At 43.2% G+C, this 16,209-nt stretch overlaps 1 protein-coding gene across 2 annotated transcripts; it reads left to right on the forward strand.

The window, feature by feature from the left end:
* The first annotated feature begins 4,170 nt into the window (after window positions 1-4,170).
* CLK1 (CDC like kinase 1) lies at window positions 4,171-15,047 on the forward strand. Of its 2 annotated transcripts, XM_012473242.3 has the most exons (13): window positions 4,171-4,280; window positions 6,740-6,900; window positions 7,142-7,370; window positions 8,377-8,467; window positions 8,861-8,927; window positions 10,285-10,401; window positions 10,493-10,659; window positions 11,777-11,871; window positions 11,955-12,084; window positions 13,381-13,463; window positions 13,771-13,850; window positions 14,152-14,242; window positions 14,688-15,047. In XM_012473242.3, exons 2-13 carry the CDS (start codon window positions 6,740-6,742, stop codon window positions 14,829-14,831), a joined length of 1,455 nt encoding a protein of 484 aa, XP_012328665.1. In that variant the 5' UTR covers window positions 4,171-4,280; the 3' UTR covers window positions 14,832-15,047. The 2 variants fall into 2 exon arrangements, with proteins under 2 accessions (XP_012328665.1, XP_012328667.1); XM_012473244.3 differs by lacking the exon at window positions 8,377-8,467.
* The last annotated feature ends 1,162 nt before the right edge of the window (window positions 15,048-16,209 follow it).

The following is a 16,209-nucleotide window of genomic DNA, read 5'->3' on the forward strand; positions in this document are numbered from 1 at the left end:
TAGTTAAAGGCAGTGTTGTGGAGTCCCGGTCTGTGTTCGAATCACAGCTGTGCCCCTTACTGTTAACTTTAGGCAAGTTAACATCTCCAAGCATTAGTATTTTCATCCATAAATAATACATCATAAGACAATTGTGAGAGTGAAATGAAATGTGTGTAAAGCTGGCGTGTAGTAAGTAAATGGAAGCCACTCTCCTAACATTCATGTCCACTACAGGGCTCTCACCTCATCAAGCCATTTATTGGGTTCTGCTATTCATTTCATCAAGACCATATTCTGCTCACTGCCTAGATCAAAGTGGTTGGATTGGGGTGGCATTGGTTTTTGGTTTGTCTCATGTCTTCCATGGCTGATCTAATTAATGTTTTGATTCTTTCTTGACAAGTTCGGAGTTAGCTTATAGCTAGTCTCTTGTTACCATTTATACTTTCCACTAAACTGAGGTGCTTTTACTAGCAGAGAATCTGTATCCATACAGGTCTGCAGCAACCTCAATTCTTGCCTCCTCAGAAGAAATAATTCGACTAAGGGGCGAAAGGCAGGAGAGACTGAGTCATGTTTTGAAGCAAGAGTGAAAGTTTGTTAAAAAGCTTTAGAGAAGGAACGCAAGGAAGGAAAGTACACACTTGGAAGAGGACCATCTGGGCGACTTGAAAGACAAGTGTGTGGCTTGAGCTTTTGACTTGGGTTTTTATACATTGGCAAGTATAAAGAAGTTACAGGGCCCTGTGTTATTTCTTCCCATTCGCACTCCTGAGATCTTATTGGGAAGCTGCTGATCATCAGTTTCAGGTGTTTTCCATTAGGGGACTGATTTTCCCTGGTGCCAGCTGTGACCAATTATTACTTTAGCAAGACAGTTATAACCACCTGACCATCTCACCTGATGGTCGCGCAACACTCCTAGTATGTGTTTAGGGGGAGCCATCTCCTGGCCTGCTCATACCTGACTAGCTACTGTTACTACTGTAACAGTGCCAGTTATACTAATGACTTTACATTGTGTTTCATCTTTTAAATTTAATCACTTAGGTTTCTAGAAGTAGTATTAAGGCCTTTCTTTGGCCAGACCTTGTTTTGCCACTTTTTATTTATTTCTTTTTTTTGAGACGGAGTCTCACTCTGTAGTCCAGGTTGGAGTGCAGTGGCGTGATCTTGGCTCACTGCAACCTCTGCCTCCCAGGTCCCAGTTCAAGCAATTCTTTGGCCTCAGCTCCAGAGTAGCTGGGATTTACAGGCACACACCACCATGCCCAGCTAATTTTTTTTGTATTTTTAATACAGACAGGGTTTTACCATGTTGGCCAGGCTGATCTCGAACTCCTGACCTTGTGATCCACCTGCCTTGGCCTCCCAAAATGCTGGGATTACAGGCACTTTGGGAGGCCAAGGAAGGTGCCCGGCCTGCCACTTTTAAAATAGAGATGGGGTCTCACTATGTTGCCCAGGCTGGTCTCCAACTCTTGGACTCAAGGTTGATTCTCCTGCCCAAGCCTCCCAAAGTGCTGGGATTACAGGTGTGAGGCATGTCTCTGGCCTTGCCACTTCTTCTTTTTTTTTTTTTTTAGTAGAGACGGGGGCCACTTCTTATACCTTGTACATTTCTTCCCCAAACATGTCATTTAAAGTTTTGTGGTTACTCTTAAGTAACATGACTGTTAGGATGTTTTGTACTTAGCGGTATTCCTCCAAGTTTTATTCTAAACTCTGCCACTTTTTTTTTTTTTTGAGATAGTTTTGCTCTCGTCGCCCAGGCTGGAGTGCAATGGCACAATTTCGGCTCACTGCAACCTCTGTCTCCCGGGTTCAAGTGATTCTCCTGCCTCTGCCTCCCGAGTAGCTGGGATTACAGGGGCCAGCCACCACACCTGGCTAATTTTTGTATTTTTAGTAGAGATGGGGTTTCATCATGTTGGCCAGGCTGGTCTTGAACTCCTGACCTCGTGATCCACCCGCCTCAGCCTCCCAAAGTGCTGGGATTACAGGTGTCAGCCACTGTGCCTGGCCAACTCTGCCACTTTTAATTAATGGTGCCAACATGGTGATTTTTTGGTTTTCGGAGTGTTAGTCCAAACTGCACCATTTTGTAAACCTCTGACCCCCATCCCCTCCCCCACTTTTTACAGACCTTGGTCAAAGTGAAACATTCCACGGGGGTTCTGGCTGTGAGAAACAGCCTGCCCAACCACCTGACCACAAAACGGACAAAGGCCCAGCTAAAGAAACAACCCAATCATATTCTGCTGCAAGAAAGTGCAAAGAACACCACATTCCTGCGGGGGCGTGGCGGCTCAAGCCTATAATCCCAACACTTTGGGAGGCGAGGCTGGTGGATCACCTGAGGTCAGGAGTTCCAGACCAGCTTGGTCAACATGGCGAAACTCCTCTGTCTCTACTAAAAGTACAAAAATTAGCCGGGCGTGGTGGCCCCTGCCTGCAGTCCCAGCTACCGGGGAAGCTGAGGCAGGAAAATGACTTGAACTCAGAAAGCAGAAGTTGCAGTGAGCCAAAATCGTGCCACTGCACTCCAACCTGGGTGACAGAGCAAGACTCCACCTCAAAAAAAAAAGGGGGGGGAGAGGGGCAGATACAGTGGCTCAGCCTGTAATTCCAGCACTTTCGGAGGCCGAGGTGGGCGGATCACAAAGTCAAGAGATCGAGACCATTCTGGCCAACATGGTGAAACGCCGTCTCTACTAAAAATACAAAAATTAGCTGGGCGTGGTGGGGAGACGCCTGTAATCCCAGCTACTCTGGAGGCTGAGGCAGGAGAATCGCTTGAACCTGGGAGGCGAAGGTTGTAGTGAGCCGAGATCTCGCCACTGCACTCCAGCCTGGTGACAGAGTAAGAGTCCGTCTCAAAAAAAACAAACAAAAAACCATCACCAACATTCTGCAGGAACAAGGACCAAGAACCGCCTTATCATGGGAACATCTTATCAACATCCTGCAGGGCAGCAAGCCATATGGCCCAGACCCCTCCCGCCCATACGTGTAAGTACCCCAGCGGTGGGCACTGGCATTACGGGCTGGTTCTCCACTTCTGTAGGTCTTAGGCCGGAACTAAAGCCTTCATTTGCTGTACAGCCGCCACTCTGTCTTTAACGCAACCGTTCCCTTCAGAATTTAACAAGGAGCTTATTCTTAAAATGTGTGCCCAGTTACAGCCATAAAGGTATCATAGACAGGGAAATATGCTGCCCAGGTTGGGCCAAACGCAGGCACCATGAGGATCAAGGTGCAGAACATTGATTTCTGTTGACTCACAGAGCTGACACGCTCACACTGATCCCATTAGTAATTTGAAGCCATCTGACGCTAGTGGTGTCATATTTTTTTTTTTTTTTTTTTTTCTGAGACAGAGTCTTGCTCTGCCGCCAGGCGCCAGGCTGGAGTGCAGCGGTGGGATCTCGGCTCACTGCAACCTCCGCCTCCCAGTTTCAAGCAGTTCTCATGCCTCAGCCTGCCGAGTAGCTGGGACTACAGGCGCACGCCACCACGCCCAGCTAATTTTTGTATTTTTAGTAGAAATGGGGTTTCACCATATTGGCCAGGATGGTCTTGATCTCTTGATCTCGTGATCCGCCCACCTCGGCCTCCCAAAGTGCTGGGAATACAGGCGTGAGCCACCGCGTCCGGCCTGGTGTAATATTTTATTACTTATTTATTTCTAGAGACAGGGGTCTCGCTATGCTGCCCAGGCTGGTCTCGAAATCCTGGGCTCAAGCGATCTGCCCGCCTCGGCCTCCGAAAGTGCTAGGGTTACAGGCGTGACCCACCTTTCCGTTAAGCATTATTTTTAAAGCAATTGTTTTAGTGGTAGCAATCAGGGAACATGCTATTGTGTATCGTGATTCCCTCACTTTTCGTTGTTCACAAGTTGTTTCTTGCTTTATCGTTGAGAAACAATTTTCAGTAAGTAGGGACAACAATCTCCTCCCCAAATACTTCCAGCGTTTTCTTGGGATCAGGAGACTAGAGAAAACATGGCGGCCACCGACAGCTGCTTTTTTTCCGCCACAGTTGGCTCCGGCCCCGGCACTTAAGCCAATGGTGGTCACGCGCACGCCACGCCCGCCCCCCCCCCCGCGTGCACGCCCGTGCATGCCCCGCCCCGAGGCGGAGACGCGCTCCTGCGTCATCAGTGTTTTCGAGGCTAGTCCCGACGCTGCGGCTGTAAGCTCCATTTTGTTGTCGTTGCCCGTCTCAGTCAGCTGGGTGATTCCCGTGATAGCTTTACAAGCTTTGTCTCCTTCGGCTTGAAGTCTTTGTCCAGGACGGTAAGACGCAGGAGGAAGCGGACTAGGTGACAGGGCTGTTCCTGTGAGCCTCGCGGGCGTCTGGCGCTGCCCCTTTTTCCCGCTTGTTTGCTGCTGCCAGTACGCGGTGCGACGGCTGCCTGCTGCCTTCATCCGGGCTGTACAATGGCGGCGCGCCTCTCTTGCCTACGCGGCCGAGCCCGTCGCCGCCGGGTCCAGCCTGCGGGGGTAGTGACGGTGTTTGCTAGACCGGCCGCCCCCTTGGAGCGTACCCCCTCCGCAGAGGGAGCGGCGCCGCCTGACGCGGAATGGCCGAGCGGGCGCCATTTTGTCGGCCGCTTCGGTCGAGCTGTAAGATGGCGGCTGGGCGGAGGCCGGTCTCGGTTACAAGGCGGAAAGGCGAGGCTCCCTGTTGTGGGTGGGGTTTGTTGGGATTCCAGAACAACGCCGCCGTGGGGAAATGTTGCCTGCAGCTAGGGGAGAAAGAGACAGAACCCATAGGGGTTACGCTTAATGTCTAATGATTAAAGGGTCGGCGTAAACATCGCGAGTGGCTTTGTCCTCAGTGGTGTTAAAAACCAGATTTAGGGACCGGAGGAAAGAGAAATTACTAGGTGTATTTGAAGGAGCGTTGTGACAGAAGTCCGGTGACCGAGCATTTTATGCGATGGCGTTTCAGCCCACTCCTATTGGGTTAACAGTTGGAGGTTTTTTTGTTTTGTTTTGTTTTGTTTTTTTGAGACCGATTTTCTCTCTGTCGCCCAGGATGGAGTGCCTTGGCACGATCTTAGGTCACTGCAACCTCCGCCTCCCGGGTTCAAGCGATTCTCCTGCCTCAGCCTCCCGAGTAGCTGGGATTACAGGCGCACGCCACCACGCCCGGCTAATTTTTTGTATTTTTTAGTAGAGACGGGGGTTTTACCATATTGATCAGGCTGGTCTCGAACTCATGACCTCACGTGGTCCATCCGCCTCGGCCTCCCAAAGTGCAGGGATTACAGGAGTGAGCAACGGCGCTCAGTCTGCTTTTTTCTTTTTTGAGACAAGGTCTCGCTGTTCGGAGTGCGCAGTGATGGCTCACTGTAGCCTCGACTTCTGGGCTCAGGTGATCGCCCACTTCAGCTTCCTGAGTAGCTGGGACTACAGGCGCGCACCACCACACCCCCGGTTTTTTTGGTTTTTGTTTTTTTCCTTTGTTGCCCTTGCTGGTCTCTAATTCCTGGGCTCAAGCAACCCTCTTGCTTCGACCTTCAAAGTGCTGGGGTTCTGCGCCCGACCCAGTTTGAGTGCTTCTCAAATTGTACCCAGGCTGGTCCAGTGGTAGTGGGTTATCCGAACTTACTAATATTAGTGTAACGAAAGTTGGTAAACAACCCCTACCGCTGAATTTGACTGGCTTTAAAAAAAAAAAATCGTACAAGAAGACGTGGAGGGGTCCCACCAGTAAGAAAGATACCGGCAGTGGCCGGGCGCGGTGGCTCACGCCTATAATACCAGCACTTTGGGAGGCCCAGGCGGGTGGATCACGAGGTCAAGAGATCGAGACCATACTGGTCAACTTGGTGAAACCCCGTCTCTACTACAAATAACAAAAAAAAATTAGCTGGGCATGGTGGCGCGTGCCTGTAGTCCCAGCTACTCGGGAGGCTGAGGCAGGAGAATTGCTTGAACCCAGGAGGCGGAGGTTGCGGTGAGCCGAGATCGCGCCATTGCACTCCAGCCTGGGTAACAAGAGTGAAACTCTTGAAAAGAGAGAAAAAAAAAAAGAGATACCGGCAGTTTATGAAGTCGTTCTATATAATGTCTTTTTCAAGTTGTTAGGTTAGAGATTTTCGATTGTTGGAAGCATTTCTGAAAAGAAGGTAGCTCCTACCATTCTCAAATTGATTGTGTTAACATTGCATTTAGAATAAACTATATCGTACGTGCTTGGGAGTGGTACTGGAAACATGATGTTTTGTCGTTTTTATATTCTGATACCACCGTTGCATTCGTGTGTAATTAAAGTCCTTGGTAGCAACTCACGTACAACTCTGATTACGTTTGCAGTAATCAGTAATGCAGTGTTGGTGAAGAACATTTATGATTGCATTTGAGTTGGAGACTAGTTTCTGATACACGTTTAAACTAGGAGAATGACGTGTGGACTCTTACAGTACATTTGTGCTACTGGCAAGGCAGAAGTAAAATTTACCAAAGTTAGTAAATAGTGATTGCTCCATTTATTTAACTTTTTTACATTCTTCCAATAAATCTGGGCATGACATGGCTAATGCAGAGAGCCTGTGAATAAAGTTCAAACTCCAGAATATGGGACAACACAATTGGATTTATCAGTGATTTCAGACTGGGTGACAATGATTTTGAATTTTGATTTAAAAAAAATTTAAGAGGTTAACAAGGGGACCTTTGTAAATAAGAGTTTTAAACAGCTCGGTGTGGGATACAATTTAACTAGGAAAAACTTGCCTTTTGTGTAGATGAGACACTCAAAGAGAACCTACTGTCCTGATTGGGATGACAAGGATTGGGATTATGGAAAATGGAGGAGCAGCAGTAGTCATAAAAGAAGGAAGAGATCACATAGCAGTGCCCGGGAGAACAAGCGCTGCAAATACAATCACTCGAAAATGTGTGATAGGTAAGAAGGGTACTTAAAATGTCTGAATATAAAAATACATTTTTATGATAAAATTAGTATCACTTAAATACATGGTTACTGTTCCTTTGTGTTTCCAATGAGAGATTTTGGTGGTTTGTAATGTTTGTAAAATTGTGCTGGTTGTGAAAGGAGTCTTAAGTGCTGTTTGAAAAGATTTACTGAGAATGTGAGGATATTTGGTCTTAGCATAAAACATTGAAAATAATTTTTATTTCTCTAGCCATTATTTGGAAAGCAGGTCTATAAATGAGAAAGATTATCATAGTCGACGCTACATTGATGAATACAGAAATGACTACAATCAAGGATGTGAACCTGGACATCGCCATAGAGACCATGAAAGCCGACATCAGAACCATAGTAGCAAGTCTTCTGGTAGAAGTGGAAGAAGTAGTTATAAAAGCAAACACAGGATTCACCACAGTACTTCACATCGTCGTTCACATGGGGTATGAACATTTTTAAAACGTTTTGGAAATTTTATATCCCATGTGGAACAGGAAGACTTGAATTTTTGTGTTTATTTGAGAAAGTTTTAAGATGAAGCATCTCAGTTTTAATCTGCAGGATTTTTTTTAGTGTTTGTGCATTGGATAGGAAGTTCCTGAAATAAAGTACACATTTAGTGTTATAATTTAATTATTGTCTCCTAATTGGCATTCTAGTGAAATGGTGGAAGTTAATTTAGATTAGTTGAAACTGATTACTAAATATCCTAAAAGGTTTTTTATGATACTTCAAGAAATCTGATTGATTTTGATTTATTGAAACCTTATCAGAAAAGTAGAACAGGCATTTTATTTTTGTATAATTTAGGATTAGGTATGCTTCTGTGTTCTAACAAGGCATGTTTTCTAACCTTTCTTTCACTAAGCAAACCAGAACAGATTTAAACTGTTACAGGTTATATATTAATATGAAGATCAGCTCAGATGACTCTAAAAATGCCATAGTGTTGTTCTTGTATGCCAAATCTTTTTTCCCCCAAAATTAGCACTTTAATTTTATTTACAGTTATAGTATTTGTTTCTTAGATTAGGTAGGAAGTCTTAATTTGGCCACCGTCTACTTTAACAAGTAAATATTACATCCTACAATTTTGCAACATTAAATTAGAACACTAGAAACTAAAAAATTATGTTTCAATGAATGCTACAACTAAGCATTTTTTTTTTTAAGAAAAACAATTGTATTATGTTTTGTTGCCTTGCCACTTTGAGTATCTTATCTGAAAATCTGTTCCTTGCCATGTTTTTCTCCTGTTAACATAAACTATGTGCCCTGTGAATTTCTGGGGACTGAATTTGAAATTGCTCCTGCCAACCGTTTGTGGCCTGGCGTGTATCTGAATGCCTGAATATCTCCCCGCTGAATGAATTTCGTATTCTGCCCTGAATTCACTCGGGTATATTGATTGGCTGGATGATCTTGGTGCCGCCCACTTGACGTTTCCAGAAGAGTCACCGAAGGAAAAGAACCAGGAGTGTAGAGGATGATGAGGAGGGTCACCTGATCTGTCAGAGTGGAGACGTACTAAGTGCAAGATGTATAGAATATTTTTCAACACTTATTAACTTTTCAGATAACATAATCTATATATAGATTAAGCTTTCAGGGATTTGGAAATCTTTTTTTCTTTCTCTTTTTTTTTTTTTTTTTTTTTGTTTTTTATTTTTCCATTTCTTTTGGTGGGGGGGATTTTATTTTTGCTTTCTTTAGAAATATAATATTTGTTATACAGAACTTCCAGAACAGTAATCAGAATTAATGAAATTAGACCTAATAATTGTTTTTGATGGTGTTGACCAAAATAAAATAAATATCTAGTGATAAGGAAATTTGTAGCATCAACTAGAATAATCTACATTGATAGTATTTATTGTGATAAGTACGTTGTTTGCACTTCTTGGTATGACTGAGATTCATTGCTCTCTTTTAGATGAAATTGTTGATACTTTAGGTGAAGGAGCTTTTGGAAAAGTTGTGGAGTGCATCGATCATAAAGCGTAAGTTTTCTATGTTGGGATTACGTTTAGGGAGGTTGGCAATATGGGCAATTAATTTAGCTTTAGAAAATGATCTGACCATGAGTTACATACATACACCTTTTTTACTTGGCTGTAAGAAATTTCAAGTTAGAAGTACTTGTCCTTCATATTTTTTTTCTTCTTTTTTTAACTTTGCACATAGCCCTTCATATTTTTTAAACAGCTACTAATAGTATGTATAGCTTCTAATTTTAGGCTGAGAACACACTTTATGTTGTTTTGAAAGTATTCTTTGGCCGGGGCGCGGTGGCTCACGCGTGTAATCCCAGCACTTTGGGAGGTTGAGGCGGGTGGATCATGAGGTTGAGCCCATCCTGGTCAACATGGTGAAACCCCATCTCCACTAAAAATACAAAAATTAGCTGGGCGTGGTGGTGTGCCTATAGTCCCAGCTACTCAGAAGGCTGAGGCAGGAGAATTGTTTGAACCCAGGAGGCGGAGATTGCAGTGAGCTGAGATGGTGCCACTGCACTCCAGCCTGGCACCTGGCGACAGAGCAAGACTGTCTCAAAAAAAAAAAAACAAAAAGGACAACAACCTGGGATTACAGGCACGTGCCACCACGCCTCATTTTCATATTTTTAGTAGAGACTGGGTTTCACCATGTTGGCCAGGCTGATCTTGAACATATGACCTCAAGTGATCTGCCCACTTAGGCCTCCCAAAGTGCTGGGATTACAGGCATGAGCCCCTAGAGCTCTACTTTGCCCCTGCAGTATCCTAACACTTCTGGCAACCTGGACTAAAAACATTTGAGATAATGTATGACTGTGACAGGTACCATATAGGAAGAAGTTGTTTAGCTGAAGGACCAAAAAATAACTCATGTGAGTGCATGGTTTGATGAAATTTGTGGCTGGGTACGGTGGCTCATGCCTGTTGTTCCGGCACTTTGGGAGGCTGAGGTGGGTGGATAGCCTGAGGTCAGGAGTTCAAGACCAGCCTGACCAACATAGAGAAACCCCATCTCTACTAAAAATAAAAAAATTAGCTGGATGCAGTGGCATCTGCCTGTAATCCCAGCTACTCAGGAGGCTGAGGCAGGAGAATCACTTGAACCCAGGAGGCAGAGGTTGCAGTGAGCACATGGCATTGCGCTCCAGCCTGGGCAGCAAGAGCAAGACTCCATCTCAAAAAAAAAAATTAGTGTCATTCAGCATGTAATACAATCAGTCAAAGACTGAACACTAAGCCATAAATTCAAGAAAGCAAATACAGCGGGTCAGAGTAGAGGTAATAGAGTTTGAAGACCGTGATAACTGGAATTGAGCATCCTGTCTATCATTCTTAAATTTACATGCATTCTTTCTAACAGGGGAGGTAGACGTGTGGCAGTAAAAATAGTTAAAAATGTGGATAGATATTGTGAAGCTGCTCGCTCAGAAATACAAGTTCTGGAACACCTGAATACAACAGATCCCAACAGTACATTGTAAGTATAAGATTGGAACCTAGGAAGTGGTCTCATGTATATTTAAATTAGGAGCAACTGTACTTAGTTACTATTTTTCATGTGTTTGTAGCCGCTGTGTCCAGATGTTGGAGTGGTTTGAGCATCATGGTCACATTTGCATTGTTTTTGAACTACTGGGACTTAGTACTTATGACTTCATCAAAGAAAATGGTTTTCTACCATTTAGACTGGATCATATCAGAAAGATGGCATATCAGATATGCAAGTCTGTGAATTGTAAGTTCTTGGTATAGCTTTGTTAATTTGCTAGTTTTATTCATTTTGCAAAATACATTAAAAGGTACACCATAAGTATGTACAATTTTTATTTTATTAAAGATAGAAGAGGAAGAAGATTAGGTATGAAGGGACTTGATTACAGGCTGTTGAGAGCAGTGTACATTTCATTCAGTAAATAGGATATCCAGCATATAACAACATACTGTGTTGCAGACTATGATTCAGACTTTCTGATGCGTAAAAGTAGTAACTTCAAATGCTGGGTAAAAATTAAGGCGTGGTATATCATAATAGAAAGCTTCATGGCCCTGTGCGTTGGCTCAGGCTGGTAATCTCAGCACTTTGGAAGGCCGAGGTGGGCGGATCAGGAGATAGAGACCATTCTGGCTAACATGGTGAAACCTCATCTTTACTAAAAATACAAAAAATTAGCTGGGTGTGGTGGCACATGCCTGTAATCCCAGCTACTCAGGAGGCTGAGCCATGAGAATTGTTTGAACCCAGGAGGTGAGGTTGCAGTTGAACCGAGATTGTGCCACTGCAGTCCAGCCCAGGTGACAGTGCGAGACTCCATCTCAAAAAAAAGAAAAAGAATCACCAGTAACTAAAACTCACTACCCTCTTTTAAAAATCCACCGACAGCAAAATACTTAAAAAGCCAAGAAGGAAAAAAAATTGCCTCTTGCGAAACTTTTTTAGACGGAGTCTCGCTCTGTCACCCAGGCTGGAGTGCCGTGGCGCAATCACTGCTCCTTGCAACCTCCACTTTGTGGGTTCAAGCGGTTCTTCTGCCTCAGCCTCGTGAGTAGCTGGGGCTACAGGCACGTGCCACCATGCCCGGCTAATTTTTTGTATTTTTAGTAGAGATGGAGTTTCACTGCGTTAGCCAGGATGGTCTTGATCTCCTGACCTCATGATCCGCCTGGCTCGGTCTTCCAAAATGCTGGGATTACAGGCATGAGCCATCGCACTCAGCCAACTTAACTGGTGATTTTCTAGCATACAGGAATGTTGTTCACTTTTCTTAGGGCATATGAGAAAGGAATCAGGTTTTTGTGGTGGGGTTTTGTGGTTTGGCATTTTCTGATTACAACTACTTTCTCTTTATTCTCAGTTTTGCACAGTAATAAGTTGACTCACACAGACTTAAAGCCTGAAAATATCTTATTTGTGCAGTCTGACTACACAGAGGCATATAATCCCAAAATAGTAAGTCTTCCAATATATTCATAGTTTAAAGTATCTTATGCCTTAATAGCCATGTCTTCTTAACCATCATTTATGATTTTCAGAAACGTGATGAACGTACCTTAATAAATCCAGATATTAAAGTTGTAGACTTTGGAAGTGCAACATATGATGATGAACATCACAGTACATTGGTATCTACAAGACATTATAGAGCACCTGAAGTTATTTTAGGTGAGTGTTGCTTTTTGAGAACCTTTGTATTTCCTTACTGAGACTGACTTAAATTTTTTTTGCAGTTTTAGGTCTTAGTTGTGGGGCTTTATCATTTTCTCTTTAAGAGATAAGTACCATAGGCTGGGCGTGGTGGTTCACACCTGTAATCCCCACACTTTGGGAGGGTGAGGCGGACGGATAATGAGGTCAGGCATTCAAGACCAGCCTGGCCAACATGGTGAAACCCCATCTCTACTAAAAATACAAAAATTAGCTGGGTATGGTGGTGCGTTTCCGTAATCCTAGCTACTCACAAGGCTGAGACAGGAGAATTGCTTGAACCAGGACCCGGAAGGTGGAGGTTGCAGTGAGCCTAAATTGTGCCACTGCACTCCAGCCTGGGCTAGAGCGAGACTCTGTCTCAAAAGGAAAAAAAGGTAAGTATCATGAAGTACATTAAGGATTTTAAGCTCTCAATTGTGCCAGATAATTAGCTCTGGGAATTTGAGCAAGTGGCTTAACCTTTCTGAAATTGTTTTCACATTTGTAATGTGGTAGGGTTTTTAAATGTAATTATTTAACACCTATTATATTTCACACATGATAACACTAAATATTGCATTCATTCATTTTTATTATTTCAGACCAGTCTGGAGTACAGTGGTGTGGTCTTGGCTCACTGCAACCTTCGCCTCCTGGGTTCAAGCAATTCTGCTTCAGCCTCCTGAGTAGCTGTGATAACAGGCACCCACCACCATGCCCAGCTAATTTTCATTTTTTTTATTTAAATAGAGATGGGATCTTACTGTGTTGCCCAAGCTGATCTTGAATTCCTGAGCTCAGGCAGTTCTCCCACCTTGGCCTCCCAGAGTGCTGGGATGACAGGCGTAAGCCACTGTGCCCACTCTACCTCAAATTTTTTTTTTTTTTTTTTAAAGTATTACTAGAGCGCCAGGCACAGTGACTCACACCTGTAATCCCAGCACTGGGAGGCTGAAGCTGGTGGATCGTGAGGTCAAGAGAACAAGACCATTCTGGCCAACATGGTGAAACCCCTGTCTCTACTAAAAATACAAAAATTAGCTGGGTATCGTGGCATGCGCCTGTAGTCCCAGCTACTGGGGCAGCTTACGCAGTAGCATCGCATGAACCCAGGAGGCGGAGGTTGCAGTGAGCCGAGATTGCACCACTGCTGCACTCTAGCTTGGCGACAGAGCGAGACTCCGTCTCAAAAAAAAAAGAGTATTGTTAACTTTTAATATCTGTAACAAATATTGAGGATTTTTTTTCCTTACATTTTGCTTTGCTTTGCAGCTCTAGGGTGGTCCCAACCTTGTGATGTCTGGAGTATAGGATGCATTCTTATTGAATACTATCTTGGGTTTACCGTATTTCCAGTAAGTAACAATGATCTATTTCAGTCTTGCTTTGCACAAGAAAGGTGCCTGTTTACATGAATAAATACTTTAACTCAGAGTATACATAGAAATTTAGATAGCTTCCTCCCCTAAGCATAAATAAAAATGAAACTAATTTATATTCTTTCATAATTGTTTTATTTGAAACATCTTTAGATATATAAGCAATTATCCTTGTCCATGTAGAGAAATGATTAGCAAGTTTGTTCTGCAAGCCCTAATACTAGTTTTTTGCTGTCTGTTTTGGTGGTCATCCTCACCAGGTTTGTTTTTATTTTATTTCTAGACACACGATAGTAAGGAGCACTTAGCAATGATGGAAAGGATTCTTGGACCTCTACCAAAACATATGATACAGAAAACCAGGTACGTTTTAAGAGTTAGTGACATTCTTAGTATCATTTGGTCATATCTTCTGATTAGAACTTAATTTTTTAAAAAAAATTTCACTCTAAGTCTCAAGAGCCAATTAGGACTTTATAAATAATGAAGTCAAACTAATATTTTGCAGTTAAATAGCAGATTACCTTGGTGCAAAAGCAGGTAACAATTCTTATCCCATGGCTGCCATTTAAATCTCTAGAAAAGTAATCCGGGTATAGTAATTGATATCTTTGCTAGCTGTTTTCAGTGTTATAAACATGAATGGATATTGATTTATTTTTAGGAAACGTAAATATTTTCACCATGATCAGTTAGACTGGGATGAACACAGTTCTGCTGGCAGATATGTTTCAAGGCGCTGTAAACCTCTGAAGGTAAGCCTCTGAGACATTGCTAAAAAAGTCAAAACTTTTAGTTTCTCATGTTTGTTTTTTGAGACAGACCCTCACTTCATTGCCTAGGCTGGAGTAGAGTAGCCTGACTGTGGCTCAGTTCACTGCAGCCTCTGCATCCCAGGTTCGAGAGAGTCTGTCTCCTGAGTAGCCAAGATTACAGATGCAGGCCATCGTGCCCACCTTAAATTTTTTTTTTTTTTTTTTTTTAATATGTAAAGATGGGCTATGTCTTTAGTAAAGACAGGCTATGTTGGCCAGGTTGGTCTTAGAACTCCTGCCCTCAAGTGATCCACCCACCTTGGCCTCCCAGAGTGGTGGGATTGTAGATGTGAGCCACCATGCCTGGCCTCTTTTCTGGTGGAGAAATACAATAATTAAATGGTACTGGAAAAGGCTATTGAATTATTTTTTTTTTTTCTTCCAGGAATTTATGCTTTCTCAGGACGTTGAACATGAGCATCTCTTTGACCTCATTCAGAAAATGTTGGAGTATGATCCAGCCAAAAGAATTACTCTCAAAGAAGCCTTAAAGCATCCTTTCTTTGACCTCCTGAAGAAAACTGTATAGATATATAATTGTACAGCCCTCTTGAGGAGATCTTATAGACTGTATCAGTCTAATTTTTAAATATTAAGTTATTTTGTACAGCTTTGTAAGTTCTTAACATTTTTATATTATTACCATGTTTATTTTGTTTGGGTAATTTGATTCATTAAGTATATAGCTAAGTAATTCAGTAATTGTAAAGTGATTTATTCAGAATAAATTTTTTGTGCTTATGAAGTTGATATGTATCTGAACATTTTGTTGTAAAAGTACTGTTTTTCTTTCTACCTCCATTACATTAAAGAATGGACATAGATTTGGAGATTTCCTCAAGTCTTTGGGAAAATTTAGCTTCATTTCCATTTTAGGGATTCTCAAAATTGAGAATTACTGCTCTTAAGTTTAATGAAACCAGATTATGGGAAACAAAACTAAAGATTAGCCAAAAGAGTTCTGTCTTTATTCCTACTCAAACTTAGTGTTGCTGTTTGCTGTTAATTGTTGTTGCACAGGATCTTAAGTCATTTGCAGAATCACACCGTGGTGGAACCTCCACTCCTTTGCACCCTAGTCTGAATTACCAAGTGAGTGTGTGTAATGTGGCAAATTTTTGTCTGTGCTTTCATCTATGCTTGATCCATTTGGAATCCTGGGGCTTAGATCTTTCCACAGTTGTTTTTTTGGTTTGGAGAGTTTTGGGGGGGTTTTCTTTCAGACATTTTAAAATGCTGGCCAGGTGCAGCCTATAATCCCATCACTTTGGTAGGCTGAGGTGGGCAGATTGAGGCCAGGAGTTCGAGACCAACCTGGCCAACATGGTGAAACCCCATTGCCACTAAAACCAGAAAGCGGTGTGGTGACGTGCCTGTAAACCTAGCTACTTGGGGTGCTGAAGCTTGAGAATAGTTTGAACCTGGGAGGCAGACTGCAGTGAGCCAAGATGGCGCCACTGTACGCCAACCTGAGTGACAGAATGAGACTGTCTAAAAAGAAAAAAATGCAATTAGGCCTGAGTTTTATTTATTTTTTTCTGTTTTTTTGAGACAGAGTTTTGCTCTTGTTACCCAGGCTGGAGTGCAATGGTGCGATCTCGGCTCACCGCAACCTCTGCCTCCTGGGTTCAGGCAATTTTCCTGCCTCAGCCTCCTGAGTAGCTGGGATTACAGGCACGCGCCACCGTGCCCAGCTAATTTTTTGTATTTTTAGTAGAGACGGGGTTTCACCATGTTGACCAGGATGGTCTCGATCTCTTGACCTCGTGATCCACCTGCCTCGGCCTCCCAAAGTGCTGGGATTACAGGTGTGAGCCACCGCGCCCGGCCCCTATTTATTTTTAATAAAGATGGGGGTTTCACCATGTTGGTCAGGCTGGTCTTGAACTCCCGACCTCAGGTGACCC

This window comes from Aotus nancymaae, unplaced genomic scaffold (genome assembly GCF_030222135.1).
Source record: "Aotus nancymaae isolate 86718 unplaced genomic scaffold, 86718_ANA_hifiasm-v0.15.2.pri h1tg000008l, whole genome shotgun sequence".
Classification (NCBI taxonomy): domain Eukaryota; kingdom Metazoa; phylum Chordata; class Mammalia; order Primates; family Aotidae; genus Aotus; species Aotus nancymaae.

What these genes read in the sequence shown, in the direction of transcription:
- CLK1 (XM_012473242.3), top strand. Translation starts at nt 6,740, where the DNA reads ATGAGACACTCAAAGAGAACCTACTGTCCTGATTGGGATGACAAGGAT. An exon ending in AGGCATATAATCCCAAAATA is followed by an intron (nt 11,872 to 11,954) that starts GTAAGTCTTCCA and finishes TATGATTTTCAG; the next exon opens with AAACGTGATGAACGTACCTT. An exon ending in TTGGGTTTACCGTATTTCCA is followed by an intron (nt 13,464 to 13,770) that starts GTAAGTAACAAT and finishes TTTTATTTCTAG; the next exon opens with ACACACGATAGTAAGGAGCA.